The 14,319-nt window shown below is 38.4% G+C and overlaps 1 protein-coding gene across 14 annotated transcripts in view; it reads left to right on the forward strand.

Moving 5' to 3' along the window:
* Window positions 1-14,319, forward strand: part of nrxn3a (neurexin 3a) — a 236,087-nt gene that overhangs the window by 85,655 nt on the left and 136,113 nt on the right. For 8 of the 14 annotated variants that reach the window (XM_028986089.1, XM_028992522.1, XM_028986908.1 and 5 more), the window contains 7 exons: window positions 3,530-3,733; window positions 5,648-5,674; window positions 8,895-9,014; window positions 9,249-9,630; window positions 10,095-10,285; window positions 10,406-10,579; window positions 13,125-13,151. In XM_028986089.1, the coding sequence (XP_028841922.1) occupies window positions 3,530-3,733; window positions 5,648-5,674; window positions 8,895-9,014; window positions 9,249-9,630; window positions 10,095-10,285; window positions 10,406-10,579; window positions 13,125-13,151 (1,125 nt within the window). Of the gene's footprint in view, window positions 1-3,529; window positions 3,734-5,647; window positions 5,675-8,894; window positions 9,015-9,248; window positions 9,631-10,094; window positions 10,286-10,405; window positions 10,580-12,353; window positions 12,369-13,124; window positions 13,152-14,319 lie in introns of all 14 variants that reach the window. The other 6 variants (XM_028989366.1, XM_028996664.1, XM_028991775.1 and 3 more) reach the window with 4 other exon arrangements.

The following is a 14,319-nucleotide window of genomic DNA, read 5'->3' on the forward strand; positions in this document are numbered from 1 at the left end:
GGCAACCCTTTGATTATGAGTTCGCTTCCTCACCCGCTAGGCCAACCACTACCTCTAATATATGTGTATAAGTGCCACATGCAAGCATGGTTTACAACAAAAAGAAATGGCATGTTTGTTGGTGGACCATACATGTGTATGTATAGGTTTGGGGTGGGTATATTGCAAGACTAGATTTGATGCATGCTTTGTAATATTTAAATGGGATTTATCACCCTAGGTCCCCCCTTAAAAAATGAAGAAAATCCAATATCTGTTTGTGTGTGTATGTGTGTGCGTACATTAATTCCCGATAAATATATATGATGACGAGCATATTTAACGCAATGTTTCTACTAGTGAGGTGCCTGTCCTCCCCTGTTTCTTTAGGGTGGACGGGGCTGAGACGCTTCCTGCCTGGTATGCAGCATGCAAAATCCGACCTGGGCGAGGGCCAGGGAGTTCTGAAAGGCAACTAATCGCACATAATAACATATTGATCCTTGTGTAATTGTAGAGTTTGTCAGCAGCGTCTCTGCCTCTATAAAAAGGGGGAGGCTGCTTCTTCGGGATGGAGTTCTCACAGCTGCGGGGCCTAAATGGATATTAGTTTGGCCCGGCTCCATTCTTCCCAGTGTCAGGCCGAATGTGGAGGCGCATTTCTTGTTTATCTCATTCCGACGTTTCTGTTTATTCCCTGATGAGATCTTCTTGGCCCGGGATTGCGGGCGTCTTCTGAATGCCGCATCCTGCTTCAGTGTCAGTTTTGTCTGGGAGCCACGCTGTATTTACATTTTTCATCTGAACGAGCTCTCAACCCTCCCAGTTTTTTCATCATCACGTGGCAAAATGATATCAACACAGGCATCAACACAAGAGAAATGATCGATGGAGGGAAGAATATGTAGCCGCTGCACTGAAGTAGCAGAATTAGTGACCATAAACACAATGAAATCGTACTTTAATTATTATGTCATGATAGTAATTCAATTCTCAGTCACTGATTCTGCTGCTGGGTCTGGTGCATAATCAATAACATCAAAAAGGCTTTTTATTAAATAATGTAAGAAAATCCTATTTTCTGTGGGCAAACAGTATCTGAGTGAACAGAAACATATAATGTATCAATCATTCTAAAATTAGTTTATTGATTTTTCTTTAGAATTGTTGAACATGAACGTAGTGTCACGATCATGCTGGGAATGGAGACGATGGACACCGAAGGTAGGGAAAACAAGGACAGTTTATTGGGAATGGACAGTCCCTTCTGGTTTGGCTGCTGCCTGCCAGTGGCCAGCAGTCCTGGACACTCACACGCGCCTGTATGTCACATAAAGACACAACGAGATGACATCACGCATGAACCAGACAGAGGGAGACAAGGGGGACGGGGGAACCCTCGGGCTGCGTATTGGCGAATCGCTCTGCCGATCCCCGGTGCCGCCTGGTTAAATCGGTGCCCCACTGATTCCCCCCAGGTGGAATCAGCATCAGATGTGCACGATCTTGCCCCTTTGTGGCGTCCAGGGGAGCTGTAAATCACTTCTAGTTTATGATTGTTCTTTAATATTAATGATGGGATATTTTTTTCTTACATAGCTAAAATAAACGAAAAATGAAAATACTTGTATATATCAAACAAATGAAAAAGAAATATACTGTATAATATGTACAGTACAGGCCAAAAGTTTGGACACACCTTCTCATTCAATGTGTTTTCTTTATTTTCATGACCATTTACATGGTAGATTCTCACTGAAGGCATCAGAACTATGAATGAACACATGTGGAGTTCTGTACTTAACAAAAAAAGGTGAAATAACTGAAAACATGTTTTATATTCTAGTTTCTTTGATTACTGCTTTGCACACTCTTGGCATTCTCTCGATGAGCTTCAAGAGTTCGTCACCTGAAATGCTTCTCCAACAGTCTTGAAGGAGTTCCCAGAGGTGTTTAGCACTTGTTGGCCCCTTTGCCTTCACTCTGCGGTCCAGCTCACCCCAAACCATCTGGATTGGGTTCAGGTCCGGTGACTGTGGAGGTCAGGTCTCCACTTTTTGTTAAGTACATAACTCCACATGTGTTCATTCATAGTTTTGATGCCTTTAGTGAGAATCTACCAATGTAAATGGTCATGTAAATAAAGAAAACACATTTAATGAGAAGGTGTGTCCAAACTTTTTGCCTGTACTGTATATATTAGTGTATATTATATTTGCATGTCGTTTATTTTTTGCTCCCACCAGCATCACACAGGGCTGTGTGTACTGCTCCACAAAGACTTTGATCTCCTGCGCCTTTGTCTGTTTAGTCTCGTCCCCCGATTCCCCTCAGCTGTCTCACTCCACGTCTGAAAAAGCCAGAGAAGGGCGAAGAGACATTTCATGCCTGGTTGGCATCACTAATACATTTCCGTGGAGTGCTCTCCTGCTAGAGCTCGTTGCCCGTCGAGTGATGAGCTGTGGCTGTTATCGAGTCTTCATCTCGGCGTGTGTAAATGACTGCCCCGCTGCAGTGCAGTTAACTGGCGGTAACTGGTGATCTCTGCCACCCCAGTGGTCCATGGTGCAAATAAAGAAGGTGGGGAGGCTGGACATGTTCTGACATTAACTTCATTTCTCCACCTGGGCTGAACCTTGCATTAACTTACGGCGCTTTCACGCCTACAGGCTTTAGTGCCCTTGAACTCAACTTCGTTTCCCCCCTGGTGTGGTTCATTTTGTCTGGTGTGAAAACAGTAATGACGCAGAGACCAACAAAAAGAGGTGGTCTGGTGCATTATGGGTACATTTCATTGTCATCTTCTTCCTGAATTTACTTTGTTGTTCCCGTGGCAATGCAGTGCACTCTGAGAGTATTCACAGCGCGTTACTTTTTCCACATTTTGTTATGTCACAGATGACATGTTAATGACAAAGTGAAAAAAAAAGTTTACTTGAGGTTTTGGCAAATTTATTAAAAATGTACAAAAAATATTCACAGCCTTTGCTCACTGTACAGCTGACCAATAAGCGAAACGAAACCGAATCGAGAACTGTTCAGCGAACATACTAAGGTGTGAAAGCGCCCTTAGCATCTTAGCTATGGTGTCACTGGCCTTAACTGAGACTTAACTGTCAATGCAGCATGAAAGTCCAGGCTACACTGTTACATCTGAGATGGACTTGAGGTCTATGCACCCATCCTTTTTTACAGTGTGTCTACCGAAATGTCCTTCGGCTGGCAGGATATCAGACGTAAATTTACATTTACGGCATTCATCAGACGCCTTTATCCTGAGCGACTTACAATCAGTAGTTACAGGGACAGTCCCCCCTGGAGACACTCAGGGTTAAGTGTCTTGCTCAGGGACACAATGGTAGTAAGTGGGATTTGAACCTGGGTCTTCTGGTTCATAGGCGAGTGTGTTACACACTAGGCTACTACCACCAATAATAATCAGCTTTATTGCAACCGACTGCAAATTCATTTTGCAAGTTCGTCAGGTGTAAACGTCTGCAATGTTCAAATTCACCGCCATTCTTAACTGATCGGCGTTTCTCACCCACAGAAGCGTCCATCTTGAGCTACGACGGCAGCATGTACATGAAGGTGGTGATGCCCACGGTGATGCATACAGAGGCGGAGGACGTATCGCTGCGCTTCATGTCCCAGCGGGCGTACGGCCTGCTCATGGCCACCACGTCCCGCGACTCGGCCGACACGCTGCGCCTGGAACTGGACGGCAGCCGCGTCAAGCTGACGGTCAACCTAGGTATCGTATGCCACCATTCCTACCTCAGGATGCGGTGCCCATCACCTATCTCTTCTCTCTCTTCCTTTCACATCAGCAAATATAACACCCAGCTTAAAGCACAATGATTAATATGCATGATGGTGTTCCAGTGGAATTTCTATGTTGAGGCATTAATAAATCTTGTTTAACCTTAAAAGGACTTTTCCATTCGTTCCCATATCTTGTTATATTGTTAAAGCCATTGCTTCACATATTTATCGTATTAAAAAAAAATAAGTCACTGATTAACATTTTGTTTGCCGCATCTTTTGAACTGACTGGTCATCTTCACCAATGAAACTGTTCTGGGACAGTCACAGTACCGTACTTACCACAGTACCCTACTTATTTTACACAGATTTGAGCATTAACCAAAGCGTCTTTTTAAATCCAGAGTCAATCTTTCGACATTTTTGTGCTGTGACTTTCTAAAACTTTTTGCTTACAACTTACAACTACATATTTCTCATCAGTTTTGATTAATAATATGTTTTACTTATTTACTTCAAGTTGCATTTTCTGTCTCTGTTTTGTTGGTGTTGTTCATTTTTATTATTTATTATTATTTATTACAATTTTTTTGGTTGCTGTCAAATATCAGACACATCCCCCATGCTTAGTCAAAAGATGGTATTCACCCCTTCAAAGGCCTTTAGCCTGCGGCCCGGTCGGTAAACAGCCCGAGAACAAAGCTCTCAGCTTCACCTGCAGCTGGTAGCACATCACCTTCTGACCTCTGACCCCTGCCAGCTTTCCTGGCTTATTGTTTGAGAAGCATGTTGATAAGGATGATCTTTGATCATTAGGTTATTAATAAATGTCCTGTACTTTATGATATTTTCCAAAATTTATATATTTGTACCTTTAATTACTGTTTTTAGTAGTAATTAATTGGCCTTTTAATTATTATTAATGCTTATATATGCTTAATGCAATAGTGATGGTTGTGATAATGTAAATTACTGAGGAATGATTAACACTTACACACATTTTCATAATAAATAAATTTCATGTTCATGTATAATAACACTAATTACCTTTGCAGAATAATTCAGAACAACATAGTGAAATATTGGAAGCAGTAGCTGCAGTAGGAAGGTATAGTGGCCACTGCACGGTGCTGGTGCTAATTGGATCGAGGCTGTTTGCTCCCACTTTTCTGTTGCGGTTGACGACACATGATTGATCTAGCCACATGGAACCCACCCCAGCTCAGCTGAGGCAGAGAACCCATATCATCATGGTGGACGGCGATTAACGCGTCCAGTTCATGCATAAATCATAGCTGTGAAAGCTATTGGATGAAAAAGGAAGTTTTGGTGCATGTGAATAATAAAAGCTTTTCAAAGACCTATGCCTCCAAGATGTGAAGCCAACACCTTCTTCTTGCTAAATGTCAGACATATGGTTTAATAGCCTGATTAGTCAACAAGTTGGTGTAAAGGCTTTGGGGCAGGAGTCTTTGAAATGGAACGCAAAGTCTAAATAAATAAATAAACAAACAAATAAATAAATACTGGGTTGGAAAATTCATGTGGCTGGAAGACTACAAGTGGCCATTTTATTTATAATATTCCATTCAGAGTAATATTACATATTGTTTATTGTTACTATCAAGAAATCAGAAATGCTTAATCTTATTTGTCTATTGAATTATCACTATATGTGACCTAATCTGTGATATTAAAATAAAAATAAAAAGTACAAAAGTTATACAGTATGTTATACAGTATAGAATTAATTTGTATACATAAACTCTGATTAACTCTATATAAAATGGCCAGCTCCCTGCATGTGGACGTCCCCGGAAGGGTGGAATTATTGTTCTTGGATGTCTGCAGCTGTAACCTTGAAGGATGCAATTTCATCTGTCATTTATTCTTCCCCATCTAGACTGTATCAGGATAAACTGTAACTCCAGTAAGTTAACACAAGTTTCATTTTGCTCTTGATAACAGTTTTTTTTTTTCTTCCTTGAAATGAATTTCTTAAGGCCCTGTTATTTTTATGCCACTGTTGTCAGAATTGGTTCCCAAGGTCTGAATTGTCAGAAGATAACTAATGCTAAAACATTAATGGTGGTGACTTGATAATCTTTTATTTCCTCTTTTTATGTATTTATTTAGCCCTTTATTATTTATTATGTCACATTTTTATGTGAATGTGTAATATTTCATTTTAATTTATATTTTGCAGGTCTATGGTTTATGATCTACTGATACGATCTCTAGTTATAGTAAATAAAAAAATACATATTACTGACTAACTTTAATACAGAAAAATACATACAATACAAAAAAACCAGTTTTATTAATATGAGATTATTTAAAATTATTATTATTTAACACCTCTTTTTAATGTATTCTAGTTTTAGGGCTTGAAGAGTGGAGTCAAGACATGGGGTCATGACTTGGCATATTAAACTGTCTTCCTTCTGTCAATTACTGACAAATGTCTTTACAATGTACAAAAATTATACATTAACATTTAGCAGAAGTGATATGGTAATTAATGGTATAAATATGGTGATGATATAATTAAAAACACAGATGAGCCCAAATACCCAACTGAGTAGAAATGTACATAAAAATCTGAACAGTTGCTATGCTGTAGTAGAATTTTTAATACATCTCTAAATAGGTTGAAAAATATTTCTTTAATTGTAGAACATCAGTTGTAACTGAGCTATCTTGGCAGTATGAAAAAAAAAAAGTGTTGGAACAAAATGTGTCATGTTTGCGTGTAAGCAAAATGAATCCATGTTGATTATTGTGTGTAGCCAAAAAATAGCTGGATTCTACATCATTGCAAAGAAAGTGCAAGGTAAGGAGGTAAGGAACAGTTTTTGCCAAAATACTCATCAACGAAAGCACCGATCAACCCCTGAATACACCAGACATCAATAAAATTTTTGCAGTGAGCTGGGACACAAAAAAAGAACTAAACAACTGAAGAGTAAAGTAAACTTTAAAATGATGATTAAGTGGGTTCATCTTCTTTTGTCGTGGGTCACATTTAAATTATAATGCAATAAATGAATACATTCAGGTTGGCACAGACAGTGAGAGCCAAATTGCAAATTTAACTAGGTAGTATTTGCATACTGTTTTATTTATAATTTATAATCCTATCAGATTATAAAGTCACCACATATTAGTACTGAATAAGAATTAAAGCTTCATCCAGTACTATAGGCTGAAAAACAGCCGGCTGCTAAAGTCTGTATTCTAATTACGTATCAGTGTTAAAGCTAATAGTGTTATGTACTGATAATTGCCAATTATTTATTAAAAATACACAGAAACGTACATTCATTCATTACGGTGTGTACATGATGATAAAAAATTAGCTCTTTGGATAAGTTCAATTTGTCTGATGTTTTTTTTTTCTTGGAAGTTCTTTAAAATAATTATGGTTTTAGCAACAGCACATAAGAAATTTAACAACCTTGTATAATATCTGCTTTTACTCATGACATAGGTCTTGGATACCTTCAATGGGAATGATTTATTCCAATATATATATGATTCATATATATATAAATTGATGCATGTTTTCTGTCTTAAGGAGTTAAGCACCAGTGGAAATTTCACTGTGGCCTGTTTTGGTTGCAGTGAATGTCACATTGAGGTTCCTTGGGAGGCAGAGGAGTTGTTTTAGAGGAATGCAGCAAGATCTGGCTGTGCGAAAAATGCTGTTTGTTACTGAGAGGCAGCCACGATGAAGCTTTTTTTACTCATTGCTGAGAAAGATTTGCAGACAAGCATTTTGTGGTTAATTGGTCCTGCGTCCCTCGTCTATTCGCAGCAATCCACAATGTCAGTTAGCCATCGGCGTAATTAATTACCCTCTTATTCTTAAACATGTTCCCATAAGGATCCGCAAATATGTCTTTAAAAAACACTTATTACAAGAGCAGGATATTAGCTGCTTAGCAACTGGCCGTGTGAGAGGCTCATTTACATAACGTATAACAGGCAGGATATGAGTGTGACTCGAGAGCCTTTATGCTCATGAGCTTATAGCTTTACAAGCTGGCAGATGATAACCTGCAGAGCACAGGAAGCTCCGTGTGAATGCTTACAGTGTGCTGGGTGAATGCTTTCGGTGGAAGAAATGCAATTTTATAACGCTGTAGGCCACCTCGTGTTTAATACAGAATGTGATACTGCGGTGTTATTACGTTTAGCTAATATTGGAAGTGTTCCACAATAGTTTAAGAAACTTGCTTCTCTGACTTTTCAGACCAAATTAATGAAAAGATTCTGCCCATGCCAACACAAAATGTTTTTTTTGGGAATACTATTGTGTTCTGGGTCAATTATAATCAATACAAAAGTATGGAAAAAAGATTCAGAAATATACTGTCATAGGACGAAGTCTAATAGTGTGTACTAAATTGCCTGGCAGTTGTTGCACTTTTGTCTCAGATTTCTTAAATTTACTGCACAACGTTTAAGAAGATTTTACCAACAGCAAAAAATCTGTCCAGAATTTAATAATGATGCTAATAGCACAAATGTTAACAGCATAACATAGCAAAAAGCAATAAACTAGCCAAGTCAAGACCACACATCATCACTTCAGTTGTCTTAACTGAGATACAATCTCTGTAATGAACAGCCCCCCATGGATAATTGCTTTCTTTGAAGCTGCCTTTGAGAATATAATTACATAATAACAATTAAATTGTCACTATATGGTATTTTATAAAGCCATATTTGAATCATACATAAATCAAGGTATAGCAACCACTAATGGTCTATAATATTGAATGGTATGTGAAGGCCTTAATATGAGTAAAAGCAAATATGCAGCTTAAGCTGACTGACATTTATAATGTATTTTTACAATATGAAAGCCAAATGTGTACATTATGAAAGATAAAACAGCATGCTAACCCAATCAAGTCTTTGCTTTCTTCATTGTCCAATATTGTCCAATATTGTCCAATTAGTTTATTGTTCAATAAATAAAGCTTTTCACAAGAATATAATATGGCTCATTGGAGTTGGACCATTTCATCTATTGACAAAAGCTATGCTTGCTCCTGAAACATATTTTCATCATAACCAGAAAGCAAAGATTTGGTTGGTAAGCAGCAGGATGACTTTAACTTTGTCATGAACATCGTTCTCAGGCAAGGGACCAGAGACACTGTATGCTGGGCAAAAACTCAATGATAATGAGTGGCACACAGTGCGAGTCATCCGCCGGGGTAAAAGCTACAAGCTCACAGTTGACGATGACGTAGCCGAAGGTACTGAAACTGAATGTGAACCCAACCCAAGCTTATTGGTTTCAATCGTTAAACCATGTACTTGTGTGTATCTGTAGCAGTTGGATGTCAATTGTGAAAGTAGAAACGATATATGTGTGGTATCTGAAAGGTACCTTTGGAGTGAACGTGCAGTACAGCATGTTGTTGTGTCTTGTGTTGCTGTAAAAATCATTAGCACAGCAGCTGTTTCTCTCAACCCTTCCTGGGCTGCAGGTCTAATGGCAGGAGACCACACCCGCCTGGAGTTCCACAACATCGAAACTGGTGTGATGACAGAGCGACGCTTCGTTTCAGTCATCCCATCCAGCTTCATCGGTCACTTGCAGAGCCTCAGGTTCAACAGCATGATGTACATCGACCTTTGCAAGAATGGCGACATCGACTACTGTGAACTCAATGCCCGCTTTGGCATGAGATCCATCATTGCTGACCCTGTGACCTTCAAGACCAAGAGCAGCTACCTGAGCCTGGCCACCCTACAGGCCTACACCTCCATGCACCTCTTTTTTCAGTTCAAGACCACCTCCCCAGATGGCTTCATCCTCTTCAACAGTGGGGATGGTAATGACTTCATTGCTGTTGAGCTGGTGAAAGGGTAAGCCAATCCACTGTTTATCTACCCTACCTATAATGTATCACTACTTGCCATTTGCAAATAGTAATGTTTTGGTCACTGGAACACTAACTTGCAAAGGAATAAGTCGTATGTTAGGAGTACAATTGACTGAGCATTGTTGATCTTCTATTTAAGAAGTAGTGTAAAATTGCCAGGTAGTGTTACAATCACTAGGATGGGTAAATTGGCAAAATACTGTATTCAAGAAAAATGTAGAAGGCATGTATTTAGTGAAGCAATTATTATTTCAAAAAACTTTGTTCAATGACTGATTTTATGTAGAGAGAAGTGCAGACAAAACACCGTGCCAACTGATTCTGTGCGAATGTCGTGCTGACCATGCCCACATGGTGCCAATTGGCTTATGTCGACCATGCTTCATTGGTGAGTCAGGATGAGTCACAGTGATTCGAGAGTCACTTTGATTCTGTGGGTTCCCTCAGGTACATCCATTACGTTTTTGATCTGGGCAACGGGCCCAACGTGATCAAGGGCAACAGCGACAGAGCTCTTCATGACAACCAGTGGCACAATGTTGTCATCACCAGAGACAACAATAACATTCATACTCTGAAGGTGGATGCAAAGGCAGTCAGTCAAGCTGTCAATGGTGCCAAAAACCTGGACCTGAAAGGTGGGCGCGCCGGTGACTAAACATTTCTATTCTCCCAGTGTCTCCAGTGATGAGCATGATGAATTGATGATTCATAACTCTCTTGCCCTTCCGTGTTTGCCCCCGTTTGGCCCCATCTAGGTGACCTCTTTATAGCTGGACTGGGGCCCGGCATGTACAACAGCCTGCCCAAGCTTGTGGCCTCCCGGGAAGGGTTCCAAGGCTGTCTGGCATCGGTGGACCTGAACGGGCGCCTACCTGACCTCATTAACGATGCCCTCTTTCGTAGCGGGCAGATCGAGCGTGGATGTGAAGGTACACCCTCTTATAACTCCAGTTCCAGGAGTCCTTTCTTCCTTATGAACTCCAACAGCAGTACCAACAGTAGCTCCAGCTCCCTCTCACACAACCATCCGACCATACTTCTAACCCTGCTTGTGGCATCCCTCACCACTCAGCCACCCATTTGCTAGCACTTCTGTCCCAGAACTTTTTAATTGGCCACATTGGTCACATGATGATGTCATCAGCCAAGCCCATCTATCTATATGCATACATCTTTAAATCGTCACAGCTGTGACACTTTACAGTGTTAAGCCTATGAACTAAAATGAGGTTCCATTAATATTTGCAGTTAAATGAATGTGGAAAAGTTCATTTGAGATTTTGTTCATTTTTCTAAATTATTTCATGAACCTTTATTTAGTGAAACAACAAAGGCACAGTGCTGCAAGAGTATAAGTAAATGAATATAATAGCTAGAAGAATAAAATAATTTTACAAATGACGGCTAGAAATGAATGTAAAATGAATTTAATATGAATTTAGAATTTACTAGAAGAAAGAAATGTAACATACATTTTGCAATAACATCTTATACTTAGGTACAAATGAGCACAAGAAAATTACATATTAGCTATGCACACATAAGAAAAGTTAGAATCCTTTGGTAGTACAGTGAAAATGAAGATTAACTCACAAATTATCATTTACTTTAAAAACACGGACTTAAAAAACATGTTTTTTAAAGTCCAGTAATCAGACTTTTAGGACAACTGCAAGTTTTGGAAACCTGTAGAATCATCTATGACCACTGGAATGCCAAGACGCTAGAATGAAAGTTTAAGTTTAATATTATTGCAAAATGGCATTAAGACCACACATTTCTCAAACTGGCTTAGAAATCATTGTCTGCCATAGACTTCGTGAAACGATGTCATGTGTTTGTGCTTTATGTGCTCTCATTTTGTTTTCTGTTTATTTTAGCATGCTCATCTTTTTGCTTCATTTTTGTTAATTTCTTTTTTCTTTGCACCATTGTCTATTTATTATTATTTGTCTGCTTTATTTATTATGTAAAATATATTTTTGTGTTATTAATTCATTTGTTTGTGGTTTTGATTTGTACATATGTATTTTGTGTGTATTCCTGTACACAATTTGCTCACCCATCTTAAATAAAATAAAAATCATGTTTCCATCTGATTTCATTAATATCATTTGGAAGGTTTATTAAACCATCCACAGCCCATCACAATGTGACACATTTTTCCCCAGAATAAAAGCCTTTAAAAGATATTTCTGCTTGGTCTCTTGTGTAACTTTTGTTTTGTCATTACATCATCATAGCTGAAAATGTCTGCAAATTTTAATCCATGTTGTTTAATATTTTATATGTACACGTGCTTACATGGGATTAAGATGGTGTGTGCCTGTGTTTTTTTTTTGTGTCGTGTTTGTTTGCTAATAATTTTATGTATTTAAATATACAATGAGGCAAACTATCCAAATGACGCAACGCACAGTGCAAATGATGAGAATTTAAATTAATAGAATTCTGAAGCAATAATGAAAAACAAGAAAGATAACTGGTTTTCAATACAACATGAATCAATGAAACTTAACTTGCTATAACAGTTGGACGGGGCAGGTAAATTTAATGGTAAAATGAGAAAATGACTGACGGTGCAGCAGAAACTGTTGGTAACAATGCCCCTGTGTGGTGGCCGGAGGTGGTATTCTGCATGCAATGCTTTAGCCTGCTACCCCAACATAAATGGAGCAAGTCTGTTATTTCTCTTCCACACAGCATCCACCAGTGAACGTGAGTAGGCTTACATACGTTATCCAAATGCATGAAAACAGGCGTGTGCGCACACACACCGCGGTGTGTGTGTGTGTCTTCCGCCTCACTACCAACTGACTTGGCTTTGGGATTTATAGAGAAAGGGTGTAATGGAATTCTTCATTCACTAGATGGCAACAATGCACCAATGCTTAGGAAGGAGAGGCTCGTTCCTCCCTGATGTGGAGGAGAGTTGTAGTCTTGGTCTTTTAGCCCTGAATTTACCACTAACTACTCTAACCCATGTATATTTGGGAGAGTGTTAAAGAAGACATCATGCTTTCCGAATGGTATAAACACGAAAAAAAAAAAGAATTACGACATATTTGAAGTAGGAGGTATATTTTTCTAAATATAAAAAAAATCAGTACTGATATGAATCAGCTGCACACTGAGGGTCTCTGTCTTTTCAGATTGATGTATTTTCTTTAAAATGTGTCCCATTCCACATATTTATGGAGACAGTTTGGTAACACTTTCAGTAAGACAGCATGTTGGACAATTTTCTATTTTATGACACTGAACGTGTGACCACACTGCTTCCATTGTCACTTTTAGCATTCTCTCTTCCTCCCCACCTCCCCCCATCGTAGGGTAGATTTCCAGCACAAGCCCTTCCTAAGAATGGTAGAGCATGTCTGTTAGTAAAGCGGACGCTTTATTAACTGCTGTCATTGACCACCTACTAACCTTTTACTGTTGTTTTTTGGCTTTTCTGTTCTTTTGCTAACAAAGTTGGTTTCACCAAAGCAGACCTGCAAGGTAGAAAGATTGATTCCATTCTACGCCCAGCTGAAAGGTGCTCTGTGTAATGTTTAGTGTTAGCGTTTTTTTTTTTTTTTTTAATGGTAAAAGGAGCTGCCTCAGTACTCAGTAAAAAATCGGTTTCAAACTTGAATTATGCTGTCACACTTCCAGAAGAAAAAACATGAAATACTGTATAATGACTGCAACTGAGAGTCAGCATAAATAAAACATTAGACGCCCTGTATAATTATGTCTGCAGATCTTGTTTTTTTTCTTTGTGTCTTGTCTTGTTTTATGCTAATGAGAGCAGTTGTAGCTCGCTCTCCTGGTTGGTGCTGAAAAAGCCCATTAAATATCTGGCTCTAGTTGTGGGGAAGAGGCAGGATAATTGGAAATGTGATTAGTGGACTAATTAATAGGGCAGTCGCATGAATTTTATTTGGATGAAAAAGAATAACACTATATTTTGACCAATTTGTACTTTTAAGATAATTATGTGGAGCTAAAGGATGACTTTATATCAACATGTAAACAATTGCAACAAACCGACCTTACAATAAATACGTACAGTTCTGAAAAAATAGGTCATTCCATTAAAAAAAAAACCTCACACAGTATTTTCCATACTGTTTCCATTTTTATTGTATTATTATATTATTTATTAGTCATAGATATTTGTGCACTTACAGTGTAATTACTGTAAAAACTATAATTATTTTTTTAAACCAAAATTTCAGCATATAAGAGTTTCGGGTGACAAAATAGGAATTAAAATAATAAGTAATTGATATTAAATGATAAGAAGTTAATTAAAGACCATTTACAGACACAAACAAATAAAATGTGAAATGAAAAATGATGTAATCTCTTAATCTTTAATAAATTAAACAAAGTGGAATCTTTTTTTTACATTTATTTATTTTTTGGTTTTAAATTCCAGGCACTATGCATTACACAGTAAATGCACTTTTGGCATTACTTGGTTTCTCAGTACTGTTTATTTCTTGATTTCTTTAATGTATTTCCAACGGTTTCTTTGCTGAGAAATTGCACCTGAGTAGTGTTATCCTCTTTTCTTGTGTTGATATGGTAATTCTGAGGGAATGCTGTTCTGTTAGTTTTTTTTTTTTTTTTTACTCCTCACTGGATTTCTTTTGCTCTGTGCGTGACGCATTCCCTCTCT

Source organism: Denticeps clupeoides, chromosome 1 (assembly GCF_900700375.1).
Source record: "Denticeps clupeoides chromosome 1, fDenClu1.1, whole genome shotgun sequence".
NCBI classification, from domain to species: domain Eukaryota; kingdom Metazoa; phylum Chordata; class Actinopteri; order Clupeiformes; family Denticipitidae; genus Denticeps; species Denticeps clupeoides.